The sequence below is a fragment of the Papilio polytes genome, unplaced genomic scaffold, assembly GCF_000836215.1.
Source record: "Papilio polytes unplaced genomic scaffold, Ppol_1.0 DF823980.1, whole genome shotgun sequence".
In the NCBI taxonomy this organism is placed as follows: domain Eukaryota; kingdom Metazoa; phylum Arthropoda; class Insecta; order Lepidoptera; family Papilionidae; genus Papilio; species Papilio polytes.
In genome coordinates, this window is record NW_013525224.1 from 1,443,906 (window position 1) to 1,468,115 (window position 24,210).

Genomic DNA, 24,210 nt, shown 5'->3' on the forward strand with positions numbered 1-24,210 from the left:
TATATTATGTTATACGAGAATATGGTGTAAGTTATTTAATAACAAACAACGGTCTGTATGATATAACTACACGACACCCGAAACTCCAAAAAGCACTAGAAACTCGTATAAAAGCCACTTCGAAACTATGTCAATTATTTCAACGTTTTCGACAATTCCATGAACGTGTGCCTAATTTATATGACCCTCTATTTGAAATTTGTGACTATGAAAGATATAATGGTAATTTAATAATAATATATTTTTTTTTAAAACATTTCTTAACTTGGTTAATAAAGGTTTTGTTTTACTTAGACATAGATATTTTAGGACGTTTAGATGAATAATAATGTATCACAGAAGGAGAGACGCGATAAAATTTGTGAGCTGTGCTGTGTCTGTGTCCACATATATACCAAATTTCATCGAAACCCGTTCAGCCGTTTAGGCTACAAACTCTAACAAACATCCATCCATCGATCTAAACTTTCACATTTTTTTTAAATTAGTGACAAAGTAAGAATAAAAAAAATATTATTACAATCTTACATAAGATGTCCATTGTCCAATAAAAAAAAAACAATTAATGTAGAACACGAAACAATACGCAATAACAAGAAAAAACTTATCCTGGACATAAAATGTTAAGGGGCGCATAAAATATGCCGCATCTGGTTTTGATAGCGTCGCGAAACATTTTGTACTAACGAGCGCGGAATTTTGATAACATCTACGGATTTAGTCCAAGAGCCAACGATAGACAGACTTGTATATACTAATATTATACAGAGGAAATATTTGTATTTTTGTATGTATTGATATAATTCAAAAACTATTGGGCCGATTTTAATAATTATTTTAACACTACAAAGGTAATTTATCTGCGAGTAACATAGACTACATTTTATTCATGCGGACGATGTCGCGAGCAACAGCTAGTTATTTTATAACGGAGTAGTTTTTTCTCGATGTCCTCTAGGCTATCATTTCTAAATAAGGACATATCTATTTGAAGATATCAGTGGTTTTATGCAAATGTGTTTATTATGCCTTCAGGACTTTGTAATGTGTACAGTGTGTACAGCTTGTGTTCCATGACAATATATTTGTCATTAAAACTTACGCAATGTTAAGCAAATTAATTAAGGATAGATAGTTAGATTATCGTGTAATAAAAGAAAGATGGCGCCTTCCTGTCTCTAACCGACATTAGCAACTCGATCTGGTTTTTACGACATCAATTACGTTGGGTTTATTTTTGTGGTTTTAGTGAAGAAGTTTGTTTGTACTGATATTAGTATTTCATCGTACTACTAGATTTCGCCTGCGACTCCGCCTGCATGCAATTAAAAAAAGTGAGTAGCCTATGTAGACACACCCAGGCTACGCACTACTACTTTGCCAAATTTCATCGAAATCCGTCCAGTCTTTTTACAAGGCTACAAACTCTAACAGACATCCATTTAAACTTTCGCATTTATAACGTTAGTAAGATAGTATTCTGTATTTTTATTAACCTATTTCGAACGTGAATTAGATGTATATTTTTTATTTAGTATATTGTATATTCACATCAATCTATTTGTTTCTAACAATGATAACGAAAATTTCAAACAAAACAGAATCGTTTAGATTATTATACCGTTAAGAGTTAATTATCTTCACAAAGGATGGATTTAACAATTCCGTTGATCAGTGATCACGTAAGGCTTTGAGGCTAAAAGTTAACGGTTCAACCGCTGCTTAAATCATAATTAATAGGTGATAAATTGACTTGCCTTAAAGCTGGGGCTACTGCAATATGCTTGATGGTCTAAAAGTACATTTTCATTTTAATTGGAAACTATAATGCGACGTGAAATCGTAATAGGAGTCTTCTCGTCTGTAAAGTTGATAGGAACCGGAGAAATTATACAGAGTTTTCAGTGTTGGAAGAATCTGTAGAAGGTTATGAAAACTGCCTACCATTCTGGGTTAAGGGCATTAATTTTGTTATGCAGCAGAATAGAGAAATAAAACAATACAGAGTTATTTATTTAATTTAATCAAACACACAAAGTTATTTATTTTATAAATTTCATAAAATACAATTCAAAACTTATATCTATTAATTTGGTAATAAAATATTTAGGGCCTGTCCCATCTAATTTTAAATTATCTGATAACAAACCAACATGTAAAATATGCGATGGTAATATCGTATTTAAATACCTTATCTGACAGTGATGTCATTTTGACGTGAGACAGGCCCTTAGAATTGTCTTTAAATTGATACAAAAATGAGATTACTTCAAGTAATTCTTTTTTTATTAATATGGACAATGTATGTCCATAACTTCGAACATAGTAACATTTTTAAAAATCTGTAAGAAATGTTTAAATGAAGCATGAGTGCATACTAATAGAGAAAGGGAAAAAGAGAATTACAGAAATTTCAATTGTTTTATTTACCTTATATAACATGGTCCATGGTTAATGCAAGAATTATACATTTGGGATATGTCTTGATGTATTTATATTTTTAAATATATTTGATAAAAAATATTTGATGTTAATATCAATTGATTTAATTTAGAATATTTTAACATTATACATTAAAATCTGAATTAAAATTTAATTTGAAAATGCAATTTAAGATTTAAGACCAACAAATCTTATTAGAATTAAAAATTATCTAATTTTTGGTAAATCGCAATTTCAACATGTATTCAACGTACATTAAATGTTTTTGTAATACGCATAGATACGTATCGGTCTTCTCAAAAATAATTTACAATATCATTCCCTATACTTCTTCCTTGGCACTTGTATCTTATCACAGATCTAAAGACTATGATAAAAACATCAAAACTTCATCCCTTGATATGCCATTTGATATCACAAATGGCGGCTGTATCAGCTTTGTTCGATATTTCCCGTTAATTATCTTCATTTCCATTATCTTTTTCACACAAATACGATTTGACATTATCCTCTTTGTTACTTTGGTCAAAAAACTTGCTCACTACTGTTCCTAAGAAATTTTTAGGTGCAACAAGCGATTCTAATTTAGTTTCGATTGAAAATTTTCGTATCTTCCCTTCATTTGATACACCACCTAAATCTAAAGAATAGCTATGTTTTATCGTTTTCGGACGTTTCAATTTATGATCAGTGCCATCTATCTTTTTAATTTCAACAAAATGTTCTTCAGATAATTGTTTTTCTAATTCACGTTTAGTTATTTTTGTAAAGAAAAGTTTGTTATTATCTACTATTGTAACAATAGGAGACTGATCGTTCAATTTACAAGACTCTCCAAACATTTCTAGTTTTCTAATACTTGTCTCATCATCAAAATTAGTTTCAATTGATCTTTCCGCATCTGATACGGTATTTTTTTCTTTAATCAAACTTAATTCCGGTAATTTATAAACCTGTTTGTTAGTTTTCTCAATTATTGTGGTAATTTTATCTTCTATGCCATCGCATTTGTTAACCTTTTTAGGCGTTGTCAATAGACTGGTCTCTGGAGAATTATTTCTTAAAGTGCTATCATTAAATGCTGATAATTTATGACTCGGTGACAAAAATGTATTATTATATCCTCTGTCGGTTTCAGAGTTTTTACATTTACTCTGCATACTGAATATACGTTTGATGGACTGACGAAACTGTCAAAAATAATAATTAATTGGTATTAATTTAGATACAACACTACTTACATTATAATTTATTACTAACCTGAGTATTCATCCCGACGTAAATAAGAGGGTCGTAGCAAATAGAGCTCTTAGCCACTAATGCTGGTATAACTCCTGCACCAGGCGATACCTGATAATTTATAAAAAATATAGAATACAACGACCGACGACTTAGTGCGGGCGGTGGAAAGTCGTTGGATGCAGAAGGCGGAGGACCGCATTCAGAAGACATTGGGGAAGGCCTATGTCTAGTAGTGGGCAGACAAAGGGTGATTATGATGATGATAGTGTATAAAGTAACTTATTACTCAAATAAATTTATGATTTCAGTCTGATTTGTGAATAAAAGATTGAAGTGAACTTTACTATTAAATTCTACTTACTATGCCTTCTGTAGCGAATTGTTCCATCAAAGCAAATACAGAATAAGGTGTCCAAGATACAGTGAATGATATTATCATTAACAGGACCATTGCGGTCGCTCGCGCCTCCGCCCGATTCACTCTACCAAGTCGCTGGGAGTTCTGAAACAAACATTTCATCATCATACCTTAAAATTATCATCATCACCAGCTCACTATACGTCCCTACTAAGGGACTCGGAGCCTACACTAACTTAGGGTGACTAGGTCAGCACGCTGGCCCAGTGCGGGATGATTGACTTCACACATATCTTTGAATTTTTTTCACCGACATGTGCAGGTTCCATCACGATGTTTCCCTTCACCGTAAGAACATCAGGTACATTTTGTACATAAAGAAATTCGAAAAATCGAAAATCACATTAGTACGTGGCGGGATTCGAACCCAAGACCTGTAGGTTACAAGTCAAGTGCTTAAACCACTGAGCCACCACCGCTCTTACTTTAAAATAGTATTAAAAAAACAATCGATGCCGTGCTGGTGTAGCGACGTATAAACCTACAAGGAACATATGGCAGTTGGCGATTTTGTGAATTAACAATTTCAATATCTAAAAATCACAATTTTTTCACTAGTAATCTAATTTAACATTATTACAATATTATGTAGATTTCCTTTTCATCAACTGTATGGATTTCCAAAGAATTTCTTTACATAATAAATAAGAGTTTATCCTCATTTTTGACGGCATTACAATCCGACGAGAGAATTCCATGAAATGTGACAAATCTACAATCTGTGTTAAGAGAAACAAATTCAAACAGGGAAAACAAAAGAAAAACAATAACAACTTATTGAATAAACAATGAAAACACATTTCTCGTGGAATTTATAAAGAATTCTATACTGATTTTTTAAATTCTTCTTATATTATACTAATTTTAATACAATCAGCAGCTAATGCTGGCTACTCTCGAGGGGGGTTCATTTTAAAAGGTTTTATAACTATCTTACTTCTCACTAATATTACAAAAAGATAGAAAGTTTTGATAGATGGAGTGATGTTTGTTAAAGTTTGTAGTCAAAACTGCTGAACGGATCTCGATGAAATTTGCTATAGATGCGGAGGATAGTCTGGAAAAACACATAGTTTTTTGTTTTATTTTTTTAATGCCACGCAGACGAAGGCGCGGGCGAAAGCTAAATAAAGCCTATGTTACTTGGGTCTCACTTATTTTGAGTTTTTTTGTTACATATAAATCTTTAGTCTCAGTATATAAATTATTGTAGATAATAAATACCTTTCTCATAGTTCGTATGATATTGACGTAACTGAAGGTGATGATTGCAAAGGGAAGGATCTGTCCCATCGCGAAGAGGAACAGAATGTATGTTAGTGTGTTGAACGATTGTTCGTGCCAGTTCACCGAACAGCTGTTAATACAAAATACACAGAGATATAATAAGCTATCGTTTAATTTAAAAATAATCTTAAGTAATTTAAATGCCTAAAATTCATGTAATATACACGAAAGGAGATGTTTCAACGGTCCACCCACGTAAATTACGCCATCATACAATTTCAGAAGAGACTCTTTATACAGGGTTATTTAATTCCCAGAAAAAAAGTAGCTGATACTGAATCGAAATAATAAAAATATGAAAATTTATACATAACAATTATCCTAAAAAATGATTTTATTATTATAAATTTTATTGTTTGTCGATTCCAATAAATAATAGTGTGCATACTAACAGACTGAAAATGTTTGTAATAATATTTTTAGCCTATTTATTGTTAATTTTTTTTTTTGTAAAAATATTGTGTTTATTATTATTGAATGACACTTAAGAATGAATAATTATTTTATATTACCTAGTAATCAAACGTGTTTAAGCGTTATATATCTACCTGATATTAGCAGCTTCATTCTGATAGTTTCCCCAGCCGAACAGCGGCGGCGTCGTTAGTGCCAAAGCGTACGCCCATATAAAAACAATAGACAGCACAGCGCCCTTTGAAGTAAGATGCCTAGAGCTAAAGGGCTTCGTTACCATCATATAGCGTTCAAAAGATATCACCGTCAGTGTAGTGATAGAGGTAATACCTGAAACAAAGGGTACAGTTCGAATTACAATACTAAATATCAAAGAGAAATCTTCGCTTACATCTATGTAATACTTCAAACCAATACCTAACAACATCGCAATAAAACTGACGTTGTTTTGATAATATAAATGCGAAAGATTGAATGGATGGATAGATATTTGTTAGAGTCTATAGCTAAAAAATGGCTTGGAGGAACAAAGTATGGAAGAGCACATAGGCAACTTACTAAGTTTTTTAATTGCGAGCGGACGGTGTCGCAGGCGAAACTAGTAATATTAGCTTATCACGAAACAAAACATCTGTGTCTGCTTTTTATAATCAATCAAATAAACTAAAAACATTATTAATACTAACCTAATAATGCCATGAAAAATCCATAGAGCACGCATAGAGTATGGCCGAATATCCAGTGATGAAAGAGAGCAGATATCAACGTGAATGGGTTACCCATAAGTGACACGGAGAAATCGGAACAAACTAAATTAAAAAGTATTATATTCAACGGCGTCCAGAGCTGGAATATAAATAACATCTTTATAGTGTTACTAGCTTGTTGGTCGCGACTTCGCCCGCGTTAAATTTAAAAATAATAAAAAAATATCTATATCACTCACAGGTAAATTCTCTTCACTCTTCACTCTTTATAATATTAGTATGGATATACGAGTAGTATTAAAAAAAAGTTATTTTAAAACAAATACAAGCCATCGTTCAACAATAAAATCTAGAAGCTATATTAATTTTTTTTCATCTAACTAATCTATTTTAAGTTCCTCTAAATACCCTCAATTATAAGTAAAAATTGTATTATAAAAAACAAATGAAACATTCTTACCTGCCTATCTTTGAACATAAGCAAAATTACCATAAGATTTAGAAAGAAGCCGAAAAATCCTATAAGAAATAACACGAAAGCGGAGGCCACGTAACCCCATCTAGGCATAAGAAGTGGAAACTCCTCATACGTAGTTCGGATCACTGTGTCGTTAAAATGTTCCAGATTTAACGTCATTTTTACATAATTAATTTTTCACTTTGTAAAAATTACAGCTTCCATATTTCCTTTATGTCCAGTGACTCCATCTGTGAATAAATAAAATACTATAAGAATTGCGAGTGCGTTGACTAAACTACCGCACAACTGTCGTGCGATTGTCGATTGTTTCGCAGCCAATTCGACTTTTCAGTTGCAGAACTAAAAATCGAATAATGTGCGCACTTCTTTAAAAGCTCATAGGAATCAAAACGAGACTGAACAGTTTTGCGATAGTTGAGTTTAAATTTAACCGAAGGGTTGGAAGTGTTTCTAAAACACAATTCACATATTAGTTAGCTTACTATTTGTCAACAATATTCCAAATCATACAAAAATCTGTCTTCAAAAGTTTATTACTTGAAATCTCAAATACCTTTGACTTACTAACTAGTTGATTAGAATTTTATTTTAAACGCATTGTGGGATACATAATTACTTAATTATTTACATTTTAAAATCTCTCATGTCAGATGTAACACAGACGGCGTATACTGAAACGACATTTCAATATGTAAGAGTTAAATTCCGAATTATATTAAAATATTGACGTCTATTAAATACAAGGAAATGGTGTTAAAATTCGTGCCAATATTCGGCCGTGGGATTGTAAATTTTAATTAAAACGGGGAGTAAAATTGAAGCGTAAAATTCTTTCATTTGTTTAATTTTACATTCTCGTTTGTTAATTAATGTTATAATATGATTCCTTTTGTTTCTTTTGTTAAACGACTTCGGCCTCGTTTTGGTCATTAACATGAATGTTTAAAAATAAATAGAATAAATAATAAGAAAGTTACATTAGACTGTTGAAATTTTTCTGAAATTTAAGTTAGTTAATGCAGAATTGTTTAGTTTTTTTTTAGTATATGCGTCCACCAAGGTTCTTCAAAATAGAGAAGCGAACACTGCGCATAGACATCTGCATTAACAGATACGTTGCCTACCTTTTATTACCAGAGAAAGGGACGTAAAGCAAAATATTTGCACTTCCTGCATTTAATTTCCCACTAACTTTCCTCTTTTCCTTGTACGATAAGGTTGGAAATGACTTTAAACCTCGCTTCTACAGTAATTTTATTCTGACAGTACGAAAACTTTAATTTCTTATCTTATCTTACCCATTTTAATACTGTCGTTGTCTTATGTACAGAGACCCTTGGAGCCTACCGTAAGTTATTAACCAGGAAACAGTCACCCACACTAACTTACTACGGGTTGACTTCACACATATCTTTGAATTTCTTAACAGACATGTGCAGATTGCTTCACGATATTCTCCTTTACCGTGAAAACTTATGTTAATTGTACATATAAAATTTGAAAATCATAATGGTATAAAGCGAGGATCGAACCTGGACGGTCATGTTTGAATAATTGCGCCACCGGCGCTCTTACATTATCAAACATTCTTGTTTTAATATCTAAATGATTTTAATATGGTATTTTTTTATTTATTAGTCAAAGAAAAATAAATCCTTTGTAAAGACGAAATTAAATAGAATATGTGATAATTTAAACAATTTACGAGAGAATTTAACAAGTGCGAAACCTTTTAAGCCAAAAAGAGTTCGGTTTTAAAATAATTGAAATGTCAGTCGATGTAAATGTTTTATAAGAAATTTTGATATTAGACACTCAGAGGTAAACATTTTAATACGAAAAGTGGGTTACAAAGTATTCACTTTTTTAGGAAAATTGGGCGAATGGAAAAGTACGATTTTACGTAAAAGTAAATGTTGAAAAGAAGTGTATAAAACTGTTTAAAAAAGGCAATATTTAAAGACCAATCGTTTGTTATCAGAAGAGCTTAGCACAATATTCAAACGGTCACTGTAAAGCCTGCTCCATACTATTGGAGAACTTAACGTGTATAGCTGGCTTTATGGAACTAAATGAAAGGCAAATAAAATGGAAGAGGGAAATGTTTTCTTACCGCCTTTGCTGCACGTTTATTTGAAACTTTCTGATATATTATTGGAATATCGAGGAACTATAAAGCTCAAGACATTTATTTATCTGTACGTGGTATAACTGACAAACACTCCGAAAAAGTACAATTCTTTCTGATTGTTTTCGTAATCAAACTTCATTATTTGCAATACTTTAGCTTTTAATACTAACCTTATCAATTAATAATGATGACGGAAAAAATTAAAAAAATGTAAAACCAATTTTTTTAACGTTCTTGGATTCGAACCCTAACTGCTAGACGCCCCTGATTCTTCATTCATTTATTTTTGACAAGTACCACTATTCAAATAGTAATTTTATACGAAAATGGACTCTAATCCCAACGCAATAAGAACTATATTGGCTCTCTTATCAATTGACAATAAAGTTGAAATTAATCTAACACGACAGTAGACGGTTACTTTAAAATAAAACGTATAAAAGGGTTTAAAAATTATCACCCACTATTTTTTATCTGCCCAACTCTAAATAGTACTTTAAAAAGTTTAAAAAAATATGATTTTTTATTCTACAATTATCTACGTACCATTAAAAAAGTTCATTAATTTTATATAAATTACGTAGATAAGTTTCCACTTCGCGATATATCGGTTTTCGCGATCACAAGTCTCTTCGACCGCATCCAGTGGGATACTGAACTTATAGTCCCGGCACAACCTTTATATAGGAAACCGCTGAACCTGTTGCAATCGCAGATTACGATAAAATTGGACTAGCATTAATAACTTTTAATTGCCTTTTTATAAGCTTCTTTAAGTTTTTAACGAGCTTCGTACTGAAAACCTGGTATTTTGACGACTCGAGAAATTTTTTTTAGGCTATAAAACGATGGTAGTACATTTTTGTGTCTACTAATAATTAAAAATGAAAACAAACAATATTCAAATCTATCTTACTAATCTTACTTCTTACTAATAATATTATAAATGCTAAAGTTTATATGGATGGATGGATGGATGGATGGATAGATGGATGTTTGTTAGCGTTTGTAGCCTAAACGGCTGAACTGATCTCCATGAAATTTGGCACAGGTTTAAAGCATAGTCTGGAAGAACACATAGGCTACTTTTTATCCCGGGAATAGTTACGGTTCCCGTGGGATTTATTAATTCAGTTTTTTAATGTTTACTCGATCATTCTGCAACGGTTCAACATATCTTATTGAAATTTGACACAGATATAAAACAAAGTCTGGAGTACACATGGGATAAGCTTCATCTCTGAGAAATGTCCGGTTCACGAGGGATACGTAGCTTTTTGTAATTTATATAGTTCGTATGTTTTCTAATACCACGCGGACGTAGTCTCTCGAATAGCTCGTATAAAATATTTTAAATGTAACAATGTTTGGTCCCTTAGGTACAATATACAACGCTGTCCATCGAGACACGCTGAAAGCCAGCCTGCTCACGCTGAGCCTGCAACCCATTGTTGTCAATTTAAGTTAACACTGTTACTTGAGACTTCTCCCGCTGAAATTTAAAAAAAAATAAATAAAAAACAATAACAAACAAGACTATTTTACTCATAGATACCTTTCTAACAGAGAAAGAATTTTTAAAATCGGCCTATATTTCAGTTATTTCAATACATACAAAAATCCAAAAATACAAATCTCTACTTTTTTGTATTATAATATTAGTAGAGACATAGATTAGTGCGTAAGAAAGGAGTGGATTCAGATATGACGGCTGATAGAGATGTATGGAAGAGAGGCACCTACTGTATCGACCCTCCATAAGGGATAAGGGCAAGTTGTTGATAGATTAGTGCGTAAGAAACTTATGAGAACAATACAGGCGTTTTATTTTTACTATACGAGGGTGAATCAAAAAATTCTTGGAATCAATATTAAAAAATGCAAAGATTTAAATAATAATATTTTATTTTTCTACATAATCTCCCTCCAATGCAATGCATTTAGAATAACGCGTTTCTAACTTCCTTTTTCCTTGTGAAAAAAAATTATCCAACTTGATTGGATTGGAAATTGGAACTTGATCCAAAAAGGTTTCATATATATGCACTTCTAAGAACTTTTTGATTCACCCTCGTATAAAAAACTACAAAGCTATTTGTAAATTAAAACAACTGTTTTAATATTTCAACCTAACCTCGAATTGTACTACTTTTAGTGGATTCAGTTTCATATTTCATGTTCATAATTTCCACAAATTAAAAAAGTCGTAATAATGTATTGAACTATTTACAACTAGTATTGTACTGTATCTGTGCTTTAAAATAAAGTTTTTTACAAATTCACTTGACTTAGAGAATAACATCTCGTTTCTATGAATTATAATAATAATTTCTTTGTTACTATTATACATAAAATCAAAGTACACGACTTAGCAAGCTCTTCATTATTAACCGATAAGTTAAATAATGGATTTCAAATTCCCTAATAAAAACAACAGAATTACTCAGAACCTTTGCAAAACATTTCGTAAGACAAAAGACTATCAGAGCTGTAAAGATAACGGACAAAGGTTTAATATTGGTATTTAAAATTAGTTACTTGTCTAACCAATGTTATAAATGTGAAAATTCGGATGGATGGATGTTAGAATGTATCTCCAGAAGGGCTATATCTCGATAAAAGTATAGAGGTAGAACAATCTAGAAGAACACAAGGGCTCCTATTTGAGGTTTTTTTTTAATTTATTTGGCGGGTTTGCCGGTGACAGATAGGTAGTTGATAATTTCACACCATTCACATTTTGTTTTATATAATTTTTATAATATCTTTAATATGCCAATTTATACTTAATATAATAAAGCGTAAACACACACTTCTTTGTTGCCTAAGATGTCAGCAATTACAGCATATTTTTTGACTATTTCTCTTATTAATAAAACGCTCTACACTTACGTCACGCTTTGGGCTATATATTTTCACGCATTCAAACCCAGGAGGTAAATAAATTGGTTAAAAACCCTAATGTGGGAAAGGGACCATAAGTTACAAGCTACCAACATCAAGGAAGTAAGATTGCCATGGATTGTCATTACGTCGTCATTTTGACATTTGCAATTGATAATTTGACAAATGTAAACAATAAAATAAAATTTTCATAATTTCATGCGGATGAAGTCGCACGGGAATAGCTAGTGTTATTATAACTCAGCCTACATCCGTATATGACAAACAATAAAGTAATTACTTACAGTTTTAATATGAAGAGTTAATTCCATTATTATTTGTCAAAGTATATTTGCGTGAGACAGATTTTAATTGATGTCACAGATTCTTATTTGACAATTGAGCATGTTTGCGAACATTTAATTAGGACTATTTCTTGTCCGCAAAATCGTCTGCGTGCAATCAAAACCAACTGATTTTATACTCTTGTGTGTCTGACCTTTGGACTGTAATTTAGCTGTACGCGGGAATGTTAGTTTTTTTTTGTTTAATTCAGACAAAGTCGTTAAAATAAAACAAAACCTAGTTAAAATAAATGGGATATCATTTTATATTATAACAGGAAAATCAATTTGGTTTGGGTTTTCTCAATTTATTGAGAAACACAATATTTATTGTTTTTCGTTGTCATCTTTTGCGAAGTAACAAATGAATCTTGTAAAATAAAACGAATTCTATAAATAATGATAGAACATATTTTTTCAGATCGACATCAAAAATATTTTAATATTTATTAACTTGAAAAGAATACAATAAAATAACAAAACGTTCGTCCCTTCACTCAAGAGCACATGTTTTTAAACGTAAAAATAACAAGGCACTAATTGTTAATGAAAACATAATTATATAGATGAGTACCCTTTTCTTGCAAAATAACATAAAAATCTACTGGTTTTTTAGTTTAACAATGAAACTGTAAAAATTAAAAATCTAATATTTTTAATGAAGTAATATAATCCTTTCAAAAGAACTAAAGAAAAAAATAACAATAGTGCGACTTACAAACAGTTTAGAATATAACGAAAGGATTACAAAGAATATAAAAATACTTCTTAAGTAAGAAAAGCTAAGGCACTTCTTCCACTAAAAGATTAATCGCGCAGTATAGCTGTGGGTAACTTTTATTTCTATGTTAGTCGCGTCTGTACTAGAGGAAAAGGACACACAGTTCACAGCTTGAGATTGTAATCATGGATGTAACAAGCCAACGATCTAAGCGAGTTCTAGAGGAGACAGTTATGTAGTATCTTATATATTTATTTTACACTTCTCTAAGCGTGGCAGCTGCCCTATCTTCAACCAAAGACAAAGAAATTTAAAGACTAGACATAGTGAACAACATTTATTCACTGGTAACTTCTTTGAAAGGTACTATGTCAGTTGTAGGTTAGTGGAATCTCTGCCTACATCCCTGGTAAACCCCATGACTGTAATCCTAGTTACAGACATTTTTAATTTACTATAACTACAGCGAATTTTTAACAAATGTCGAAATGTTAGGTCAATTTAAATATTTTAAATCCGTAAGCTTTTAGGGGAGTTATCGTTTGGTAACGAATTTAATCTGCAAAAATCCAATCAGACCGACAAAAGTCTTACGTGGTTGATTCTCTCGTTTGGAAATAAATGTAGGACGTATGATAAATGTCAGCGTATAACCTAACGTTTTTTTTTAAACAAATGACGGATCAAAACCTTTTTTTAATACCAATGATAAAATAACTTATACGATGACAATCGGTTAAGTAGTAGAGGTCATGGAAACTGTTAAATCCTACTCAGCTCCTACTGTTTTGCGTTTCCTCGTGTATGAAAAACTAAGATATCGTCTGCTTGCACGTTTTATATAAATGTAACGATAGCTACGGCTTCGAACGGGTCCAATGATGATACGAAAATACATACCTATATCTATACATATAATAAAATTGGAGTGTCTGTTTGTAATACCTTCAGAAAAATTCCAGATTTAGGGAAGATGACAGCTCGTCATACATATAAACCTTACTCTTTAATTTTCTATTAAAAATACACCAAAATACGTTGCATTATAAAAACCAAAGCATACATAGGAATAGACAACTAGTTTGTTTTATACTATGCAGTGAAAGGTTAATTATACAAATATACGCTGTCAGACACTTAAGTAGCCCATTGGTCCTTCAAAAGTGTTATCCTGGATGATAAGAAAGGTACAACCAGAGTTTACAAGAAAAAGGTTGACATAGCAAATTCATCGTCTATTTTCCATTCCTAAGAGACACATAAGCAATCATACGACCACTTTGACTTTTACTTTCACATCACATGCCTTTGATGAGTTGAAGAAAACATTACAAGAACGCGACTGTCAACTCTCCAGTCTGAAGACATTAAAAGTTTTCACTTTGTTTTACTAGCTCGTTTCCAAGTCCTTTTATATCTTGTTACAGCGAATTTAATTTAGTTATGTTTGCATTTTTAATAATGTTTGGTGTATCTTTGCTAGAATTAGTTTTATCATTATCTTTAGGAGTTTTTAACTGTTAATTTTAAAAATGTTAAAACCACCAAAAATCTTCGTAGTCATGAAATTTTTCTATAGGACATTTTCTTGTAAATTGACTCCGAAATAACGCCATGTTCAATTTGAAGTAATTGATTCTTTGTTAATCATTAGAACCAAAAAGACGATTTCTCTAAGTCCTCAAATCGTTATTCTAATTTTTGTGGGTCGTCACCATCTCAATTATTTTTTATCTAGCACCTTCACCTTTCTATTCTGATGATATTTTATCTATATTTACATCAAGAAGTATGTCAAAATGACAATTTTATAAATTGAAACAGTATTTTTATGTAAACGTATATTTATAAATTATTTGTTATACAATGACTGCTTTGGGAGATCTTCCTGAAGTGATGTCGTTTTTTGGTACCGATCTCAAAACAGGATCGTTGATAATCGCAGCACTTGGCATTGTAAGTACATATAACTATTAAGTGTACAAAAATTAATAAACAAGTACCAGATTACATGATCACAATTTCTATTCCTAGATCTTCAATTATCAATCCAGGTTTATCAATTAAAGTTTCATCAACTTGCCCTTATCCCTTATGGAGGGTCGGCATAGTATGTGCTGCTCTCCCATCTCTATCAGCCGTCATATCTGAATCCACTCCTTTCTTAAGCATATCCTCTTTCACACAATCCATTCATACTTTCTTCGATCTTTCTCTTCCTTTGTAGCCATCCACATTAATTCTTAACACTTTGTGGTATATGTCCCCATCGTCTCGTCGCATAACATGTCCACTGGCGCTACTTTCAAACTTATCAACTAAAGTTTGTAAATAACACAAAACGTCAAGATAAACTTATGCTAAAAATGCTTATGTAGCATACAAAGATATTATCTACAGCTAGATTTATTAAAATAAAAACAACCATACATCATTCTTTAACAATTATCTCACGAGTGTATGAGATTTACCAAAGCCATAACTTTTCAACGTGTAAAATTTGTTGGCCTTACATTTAAGTTTGTCCCAAGGGCTAGTTGCAAAGGATTACACAGTCTCCTAAAGGAATAACTTAAATTTCAACGGAGCAACGAGATAATTGAACGAGAAACCAAAGGGCAGATCTGAATTTTTGAACACCGCAATGAAATAACTTGCGAGTAGGGGATTTCAAACTAAAATATATCAAGAGAAACTGTCACTTTTAAAAAGAAAATTCTATTTTATTGTAATAAAAGTCTTTAAATATTTTATGTAAAACTTAACTTTGTTTTGCTGCTTTACTTCCTAAGAACACACCTATATCAGCGATAATATCTGAATTCATTTCCTTATTACGTTTTCTTTAAATATTCATCTATACTTCAGTTTTCCCCAACCTTTGTAACCGAAGCTATATAATATACATTCGAGAGGTAGAATTAATGTTACATTTTATTATAATTTTCAGGTTCATCCAATGGCATTTGGTTGTTCGTTTTTTATGCCACTGAGCTACTTGCTCGTCACAATTTGGCTGCTCGTTGCCTGCTACTTCGCAGCTAGTGTCTGTTTGTTTTTTGGTCTTAATACGGTATTTATTCTTTTTACATATATTTACCTATTCTTTTAATGCTTTATTTCATACTATTTAAAAATCTAGTTTAATCAATTTTAGTTTACATATCCTATGTTTAGTTTGAAAAGTTGGAAAACATTAAGAAAATCATAGTTAAAGTAATGAAAACATATTTAAATCTATACTAATATTATAAAGAGTATAGATTTGTATTTTTGTACGTATTGAAATAACTCAAAAACTACTGGGCCGATTTCTAAAATTCCTTCAACATTTAAAAGATATGCTATCAGTGAGTAACATGGGCTATTCTTTTTTATTTCACGCTGGCGAAGTCACGAGCAACAGCTAGTCGTCTATAAAAACATCATTTCACGTAGAGTACAAAAATTAGCATAGTTATCTTAACAAAAAAAAAACAACAAAATGAAACTGTAACTGATATTGGACAAGAACTTAAAAGAAGGAAATGTTTTTATATTTCCAGAGTGATTCATTTCTGATCGCACTCTGGATATGGTACGCGGTTATCTTCGTGGTGGTGATGTTGATGATGATGATTCTGCTCGCCCTCGTGTACACATCACGTCGGCAGAGGAGTAGAGTGTTAGTTGTTATACTGGGAATGCTCTGGTATATACGTGAGTTTTTTGCAAATAATTAACATGAAAGGAACAATCCTATCGATTCCCTAGAACCCCAGACGTGTCATGTAATATTGTAATAACGTTAATGAAAGGAGGTTTTTTTAATTGCAAAATGATACAAGCAATGAATTTTCAGCCAGCAATGAAGCCAGGCCTTCCTCGTTAGTTAAGAACCTTTAGTTAAAATAGATATGCGGAAAATGATAATTCCTAATCTACGTGTAGTTATTATAGCGTTTATTTTTTACGTTTTACATAAATGTCTTATTTTTGTTCCAGTAACAGTATATTTCATCCTGGTAGTGAACAGTCATCGAAATACCTTGTTAAAAGAACATAGTTTAGATGAAAAAATTACTGATAAGAAGTTTTAAAATATATTATATTTTTGAAATAAAAAATTGAATATTTACTTAACGCAACGCTTTCTTAGATATAGTTTTACACCTTTACCCGTAAGGTCGGCGCAACAGGTTTTCTCCTCTATCTTCCGTCATCTCAGTCACTTCTTCCTTGATCATATCACAGTTTTCTTTATTGCATAAACAATATAATCGAAGTCAATAAGGTATCCTATAGTCGAAAATCAAAAAAGATATCGAACCTCAGACAGAAGAAAGAGGGAGGTAAAATGAAAAAAAATTAAAGGAATTTACATTTATTAAATTTCAAAGCTTATCTTTGGCAACATCTTTAGGTAGTTCTTTATTAATTTCTTTGGCAACATCTTTAGTACTTTCTTTAGCAGCATCTGCAACGATTCTTACTCTTTTCTGTTTACTTATCTCCATCCAATATCCATAGACCACGAAAATGAAATATATCAGTACAGCTGAAAGGAATAACGAGTCAATCTTAATACTTAGTGTCCGAGTTCAATTCTGGATTTAATCAAAGAACGTTCTAATTATTTGACAAAGTAGCGCTGCTAAGAAAGAAAATGGTGGGAAAGGAAAAGGATTAAAATTAGGCCTCCACACCACAGCCATCAGACGAAACGCGTCATACTTCCACTTCACGCCTGTCTTCTGTGTGGTCGTAGTATCGCACCGGGAGAGCCGGCCCTACGATTATGTTAAAAGTGATCTTCACCACTGTTAAGATTAGCTTCAAGTCTTGGAATGGTCCGTTGGCTCGACCAGTAAAAGATCTCTTACTGTCAGCTGTATACATACTTACCAAAGCATAAGCATTGAATGATCATACACAACGTGCCACCCGTCTTGCCCACTTCCATGTCGTGGACGATCATCAAGACGATGACTAACACGAGCAGTTTGACGAGCCACACGCTGGTCACCACCACCCAAATTATTACAACCGTAGTCTTTTTCTGTTAACATTAAAACATATTATTACAATTAGATAATGAGCGGTAATAACCAATATTGTTAGAGCGGCGAAAGATTTACGAGGGCTTGTGCGCCAGCGTGCAGGACAGAATAGAGTTCCACAGCTCTTATATAACCCTTGAAAATAACTACTCCGTAGAATTCTAGCCCAGAACGTTGGTCTGCAACCGGCACTTTATAAAAAGCAGTTATAAGACATTATACACTTATGAAATCTACAGTTTTGATCGCAGTAACTCTGTTAAAGTAAGGAGAGTCTCTATTTTATTTTCTCTACATACGGGTATACTGTTGTGAATTGCAATCTTAACGACATAATAGATTTTAGAGGTGTAATTAGGGTCTAGTTAGTTATAGGTAAGGATATTTTTCAACCAATAAAATTCGTGGTTTAATATAAAAATCGTAATATTACCTTCTTCACTGCCCAAATGAGCCATAAATTAACTAAAACCATAAGAAGGTTATACGTGAGTGCTGATATACCGAATCCATAAGCAGTTCGTAGAACAAACTTATCACATTGGATCCCTTGCACTGTTATTACTTGAATTATTATAGAGGTCCCGGTTAACATAGCCAAACACTGAAATTGTAATTACATATTATAGAGGTTACAACCAAACTAATTCATAACTTTGTAATGTTAATATGCTAACAATAATGAAGTGTGTAAATTTTATCCAAAATTATCGCTATAATGCCAAAATATCGATTGCAAAAACTAATTTTCTATACCAATATTTTTAAAAGGAAATGTGTATTTTTGTATTGAAAAAACTCGAAAACTACTGGGCCGATTTTAAAAATTCTTTCACCGTTAGAATGGTTATTTATTACTGAGTATCGTGGGCTATATTTTTTTAAATATCACGGGCGTGAAGTCTCGAGCAACAGCTAGTGTCATAAAAAAGGTGTAATGGGCCTCAGATTTAATCGCGATACGAAGCCCAAAGACTTTTATTCTAACTTCAATGTTTTTTTATATTCATGAATATGTGTTCCTCTATACATTATAGTTACATGCTAAAAGAACAGAAAATGCTTAATTTTAATATTAAACTGGTTTTACTTACAGACATCACTATTGCTATGAATAAAGTCCCCTTACTTAGTGGATAGTAACAAAAGAATTTTTTAGGCGCGAAAGTTTCCCAATTCATGATTGATAATAGCACTTTCCACTTAAATTGATCAAATTATTACAAAAGTGACTTTACTTTTGTCATAAGTGAAAATTGCATTGATCTCTACAAATAGATAGGCTAAAAGTCGCAGTTTATTGTGCGTATTTGATTCCCGCCATCTTGGCGCTGACTGTCGCGGTTAGTGGCAGTGGTGAGAATTGGAACTGATAATAGAGATTGAAATAACTGTCATTAACATCAACAAGCGCGTTTAAATTGAAACGAGGCGAAAGCTCTCATTTACAAGCAAAGACCTATCCATTTGTAATAATCAGTGGGAAATTGACGTATATTATTTTTCATATTGCAGATTAAATTAAGTGCAAAGGTATAGAATACATCCAAATATTTTAATACCGTATTTATTCAAAATAATAATAGTAAATACTATGCAATTATTACGATGTGTCATTAATTGTAACTGGGATGCTTTTGTCGTTTCCTTTTGTCTCTATCCAATATCCAAAAACAATCATTGACAAGTAGATTAGAATTCCTGTAAATAAAAAACGTGTATAGATGTAGAGGACAGTCTGGAAGAAAATATAGACTACAGTGTTTTGTTTTCTTTTTAATACCACGCGGACGGAGTTTCTAACATACATTTATAAAAAAAATATGCATGTTTGTAATTAATTACCGATAGCCAATAATCCAAATATTGTCGAAAGTATCCAGGCAGCGAGGCTTACTTCCAGACTGTATATACACAGCAGTACGATAAGCAGTAGAAACATTTGTGCCAGCCATACATCAGTTACAATCACCCAGCACAGCAATAGTATTCGTTTACTCTGGAAAATGTTCGAACCAGTATGACACGAGATCCTACAAACGAGATAATCCAAAAAGTCTATGGACGTCGATGATCTAAGTGCTTCCGTTGACAGTTTGTCCACTTTTTTTCTAAAGAGAATTTGTACAAATTAAAATAAATATTTAAATACCGACTACTGTATTTCTAACTACTTAAGTATTACTTACTTACAACTTCTACGCACTTATTGGCCATTAAATAAATATACAGTGAGTAAAAATGTTTGTTCATTGTATAACACATTGTTTTTAAAGAACGGAATGCTTAAGTTACATTGTACAAAAAAACAAAACACACTTGAATTTTTACGTCACTAATACGCAATGCGTTGGCGTTTTGCAATTTTATAACAACTTTGTTAAATCTTTCGACTCGAATTGTTGAACTTTAGTTTAATAACTTAGAGAAGACTTTGACCTTACTTTTAACACTGCCCATATTAATATAAGATTTATAACAATTATAATAACGTTATAAATAACAGCTATCACATGAAAACTGAAGGCGGTTCTCCATACAAATTTTTGGCATAATTTATCATCCATTTGACATACTTGAACTAACAAAACTATGCAACTTGTTAGCGCGATACACTGAAATCAAGAAATAACATTAAAAGCCTGTCCCACCACTGGCTGATAGCGGCTCAGATAGCTGAAAAGTGACGTCACTTTCAGATAAGGTAACTAAATCCGATATTTCCATCACACATTTTACACGTTGGATTGTTATCAGACAATTTACAATTTGGTGGGACAGCCCCTTAGACTTCAAAAAATTGTTCCGGCTAACCAAGAACTAATTTAACCATCACCAACTCCCTATACGTCACCTGTAGGGCACAGAGAATACCCTTAGTTAGGGGTGACTAGAATTTAGTCAACCACCATGGCCTCTTGCTTTTTTTTTGGTGTCGGGGGAAATCGACTAAAGATACCTTGCCCTCTGGGGGGAAGATAGGGTTTTGTAGGACTTGACCCACTAAAACCTCTTAGGTGGTCATCCCCAAGAGACATAGTCAAAGGTTCCGGGATCTACGAGGAACACGCCGGAACCCAACCTCGGTAGTCTACGAGTTGACTTCACAAATATCTTTAAATTTCTTCGCCGATGTCACAATGTTTTCCTTCACAGTAAGATCTTTATATAAATAATTATGATTACTAACTTACACTCATAAACACGCCCACAAACAGTGCACCCGTTTTCAAAGGGAAATAACATAGAAAATTTCTAGGAACCAAATGTTTTACGATCATTTTCTTAATATTTAAAAATATAGATCAGTTTAAATGTTTATGATTATTGTATAAGCCAACTTGATTTATATCTATTACTAGCTGTTTCCGTGCGACTTCATCCGCATAAAATTATGAATACTTCATTTTATTGTTCACGTGTGTCAAATTATCAATTGCAAATATCAAAATGACATGACATGATGACAAATCATGGCAACCTTGCTTCCTTAATGTTGGCAGCTTGTAGATTATGGTCCCTTTCCCACAGGAAGTTTTTCTTCCAATTTATGTATCTCCGAAAATTAATATTGTAAAAATATATAGCCTAAAGCATGTCATAAGTTTAGGGGTTTTTAATAAAGAAAGAATTATTCTAAAATATGTTGTGATTGCTGACATCCTACGCCACAAAGTAGTGTGTGTTTACGCTTTATTATGTTAGTATAGATTTACTATTGTAATATTAAAAAAGTTCAAATACTCCACTACTCTACTTTATACGGATGGATAATTATGACGGGACTTTGACTGGAAGGTAAAGAATGTACACGGAATCGTTTTAGTTTTTTTTTTAATTTCATTCTAACAATGTCGCGGTCAACCTTTGTTTACCTAAAACTTGAAATCATTTACATACTTTTGTAAGCAATAATACAATTTTATTTACTTTCATATCGCTAATAATGAATATGTAATTATACAGTAAAAGTTGAGATAAACATTCGTCTTCAGGTGAGTTTTAATTAGTTAATATTAGCATAGCTTTAATGTAAAGTAAATAAGCAAAGAAGACTTTGCTCATTAAAACTGTAAACAAAGTTAAAACATATCAAAACATATTCCATGTTATTTCTATGAAAACTAAATGTAGCTTCGCTCATCTATACTATTATAATAAAGCGTAAACACACATTTCTTTGTTGCCCTTGATGTCAGTAGTTATAGCATACTAGCTTTCGCCCGCGACTACGTCCACGTTAAATTGAAAAAAAAACAAAAGTGAGTAACCTATTCTTCCAGACTGTCCGCTACATCTATACTAAATTTCATCGAAATCCGTTTAGCCGTTTAGGCTACAAACTCTAACAAACATCCATCCATCTAACCATCCATCCATCTATACTTTCGCATTTATAATATTAGTATGATTTTTGAATAATTCTTTTTTTTTAATAAAAATATTTTCACGCTATTAAACTTAGGGGGTAAATATTTTGGATAAAAACTCTACTGTGGAAAAGAGACCATAAGTTGCTGCCAACATCAATAAAGCAAAATTGTCATAGTAAGGTAATTGGTATTTTGACATTTGCAATTGACTATTTGACACAATTTTCATAATTTCATGCGGATGAAGTCGCAGGGGAACAGCTAGTTGTATATACTTACGAGCGCTTTTAAGCTGGCTTTCATAAAACCTAAAACCAACGGTGTGTAGACAGCTTTATGGACAACTTAAAGTCTGTTACACACCTTCAGTTAAAAATGTAGGTATGATTTTATCTGTTAATTATACTGTACAGTTCTCAGTTTTGTCTACATTAGTTTTCAAATATTAACTGAAAGTGTGTAGCAGGCTTTATAGTGAAAGGTATCATGTGTAGAAATATTTAGGTTGTAACAGAAAATAACTATGTCATAAAATTATGTTTTTATGATGTTATCATCAACAATAAAATCTATTGTGATGTGAACAATCAAGGAAATGAAGAGTGTGGCGGAACAAATGGTTTTGATACGTTTGAGTAAAATATTGTTGACTTGACATATTTTATTTTATTAATAGTTGCATTAAAAATCAAAAATGGCAATAATAATAATTGACAGTTTATTAAAATTCATAAAACAAACTGTTTAAAATTTTAACGTACTTTAAAATCAATGAAATATAGTTGATGTCTCTGAAAAGGGTAAATTTATTTGTTTACGTAACATCTGGTATTCTAGGTATGTTAAGAAACTTATAATAAATGGTTTTAATTTTTTGCTAATATAATCTTTTCACCTAAGTCTATAATTTTGTGGTCGTACTATATATGTAACACGTCACTATGGAGATTCACCGGCAACAGTTTACTTCGTTAACGTTATATGTGTGGTAAAATGATTGGTTAGATTCATTGGATTTAATAATACTAATATATTAAAAAGCACTATTAAAATTATTATTATTGGTCCTTTTTTCAGATAATAATTTAAACTTAGTTTATTTGCTAAGGATTGTATTATTTCTTAGTGTTTACGGAGCTAGCCCGCGGCGACAGGAAGCTAAATTTAGTATCAGCTCGATGTTTGAATCAGCCGTTCCTGCAGCCATACATCCTTTGATTGCTGCTGGTTCATACAGGTGCGAGTATTCATACACATTTCATTAAATATATGAAGCAAATAATATTAAGATCAGTAACCAATAAACTAAAATAGGATAGCGTCGGTGGCTCAGTGGTTTAAGCACTTGACTTGTAATCTACAGGTCTTGGGTTCGAATCCCGCCGCCATTACCAATGTGATTTTCGATTTTTCGAATTTTCATATGTACATAATTTACCCGACGTTCTTACGGTGAAGGAAAACATCGTGATGCAACCTGCACATATCCGCGAAGAAATTCTAAGATATGTGTGAAGTCAACCAACCCGCACTTGGCCAGCGTGGTTGACTATGGCCTAGTCACCCTAACATTAGGGTAGGCTCCGAGCCCCTCGGTGGGGACGTATAGTGAGCTGGTGATGATGATGATGTTTAACCAATAAACTTAAATAAACCAAAAGTGAAGCATTAAATAGTATTCTTAATGATGATATTTTCACGGCAATTCCTTCCCCTTATTGTAGTAAG

At 32.1% G+C, this 24,210-nt stretch overlaps 4 protein-coding genes across 4 annotated transcripts; 1 reads left to right on the forward strand and 3 right to left on the reverse strand.

Moving 5' to 3' along the window:
• Positions 1–2,687: 2,687 nt before the first annotated feature.
• LOC106101510 (parapinopsin-like) lies at positions 2,688–9,757 on the reverse strand. Its single transcript, XM_013280760.1, has 8 exons — positions 9,669–9,757; positions 6,971–7,218; positions 6,490–6,649; positions 5,938–6,133; positions 5,327–5,459; positions 4,046–4,186; positions 3,703–3,792; positions 2,688–3,632 (listed from the first exon to the last, which is right to left on the reverse strand). Exons 2-8 carry the CDS (start codon positions 7,145–7,147, stop codon positions 2,898–2,900), a joined length of 1,632 nt encoding a protein of 543 aa, XP_013136214.1. The 5' UTR covers positions 7,148–7,218; positions 9,669–9,757; the 3' UTR covers positions 2,688–2,897.
• A 5,106-nt stretch (positions 9,758–14,863) lies between these two features.
• LOC106101539 lies at positions 14,864–17,170 on the forward strand. The gene is made up of 4 exons (XM_013280790.1): positions 14,864–15,026; positions 16,021–16,143; positions 16,616–16,769; positions 17,055–17,170. The coding sequence occupies exons 1-4, from the start codon at positions 14,937–14,939 to the stop codon at positions 17,147–17,149; spliced, it is 462 nt and encodes a 153-aa protein (XP_013136244.1). The 5' UTR covers positions 14,864–14,936; the 3' UTR covers positions 17,150–17,170.
• Positions 17,171–17,417: 247 nt separating this feature from the next.
• Positions 17,418–19,346, reverse strand: LOC106101535. Its single transcript, XM_013280787.1, has 4 exons — positions 19,204–19,346; positions 18,543–18,713; positions 17,955–18,108; positions 17,418–17,607 (listed from the first exon to the last, which is right to left on the reverse strand). The coding sequence occupies exons 1-4, from the start codon at positions 19,288–19,290 to the stop codon at positions 17,444–17,446; spliced, it is 576 nt and encodes a 191-aa protein (XP_013136241.1). The 5' UTR covers positions 19,291–19,346; the 3' UTR covers positions 17,418–17,443.
• A 328-nt stretch (positions 19,347–19,674) lies between these two features.
• On the reverse strand, positions 19,675–21,418 carry LOC106101541. The gene is made up of 4 exons (XM_013280791.1): positions 21,304–21,418; positions 20,554–20,724; positions 19,955–20,108; positions 19,675–19,810 (listed from the first exon to the last, which is right to left on the reverse strand). Exons 1-4 carry the CDS (start codon positions 21,388–21,390, stop codon positions 19,713–19,715), a joined length of 510 nt encoding a protein of 169 aa, XP_013136245.1. The 5' UTR covers positions 21,391–21,418; the 3' UTR covers positions 19,675–19,712.
• Positions 21,419–24,210: the final 2,792 nt, after the last annotated feature.

Coding starts and splice junctions, on each gene's coding strand:
- LOC106101510 (XM_013280760.1), bottom strand. CDS start 7,147: ATGACGTTAAATCTGGAACATTTTAACGACACAGTGATCCGAACTACG. Junction 4,187..5,326: donor TCATACGAACTATGAGAAAG/GTATTTATTATC, acceptor TGTTTGTTTCAG/AACTCCCAGCGACTTGGTAG. Junction 3,793..4,045: donor AATTCGCTACAGAAGGCATA/GTAAGTAGAATT, acceptor ATAAATTATCAG/GTATCGCCTGGTGCAGGAGT.
- LOC106101535 (XM_013280787.1), bottom strand. CDS start 19,290: ATGAATTGGGAAACTTTCGCGCCTAAAAAATTCTTTTGTTACTATCCA. Junction 18,714..19,203: donor TCATAGCAATAGTGATGTCT/GTAAGTAAAACC, acceptor TTACAATTTCAG/TGTTTGGCTATGTTAACCGG. Junction 18,109..18,542: donor TCATTTGGGCAGTGAAGAAG/GTAATATTACGA, acceptor TAATGTTAACAG/AAAAAGACTACGGTTGTAAT.
- LOC106101541 (XM_013280791.1), bottom strand. CDS start 21,390: ATGATCGTAAAACATTTGGTTCCTAGAAATTTTCTATGTTATTTCCCT. Junction 20,725..21,303: donor TTGTGGGCGTGTTTATGAGT/GTAAGTTAGTAA, acceptor TCTTGATTTCAG/TGTATCGCGCTAACAAGTTG. Junction 20,109..20,553: donor TAATATGGGCAGTGTTAAAA/GTAAGGTCAAAG, acceptor AACATTTTCCAG/AGTAAACGAATACTATTGCT.
- LOC106101539 (XM_013280790.1), top strand. CDS start 14,937: ATGACTGCTTTGGGAGATCTTCCTGAAGTGATGTCGTTTTTTGGTACC. Junction 16,144..16,615: donor TGTTTTTTGGTCTTAATACG/GTATTTATTCTT, acceptor TTATATTTCCAG/AGTGATTCATTTCTGATCGC. Junction 16,770..17,054: donor GGGAATGCTCTGGTATATAC/GTGAGTTTTTTG, acceptor TTTTTGTTCCAG/TAACAGTATATTTCATCCTG.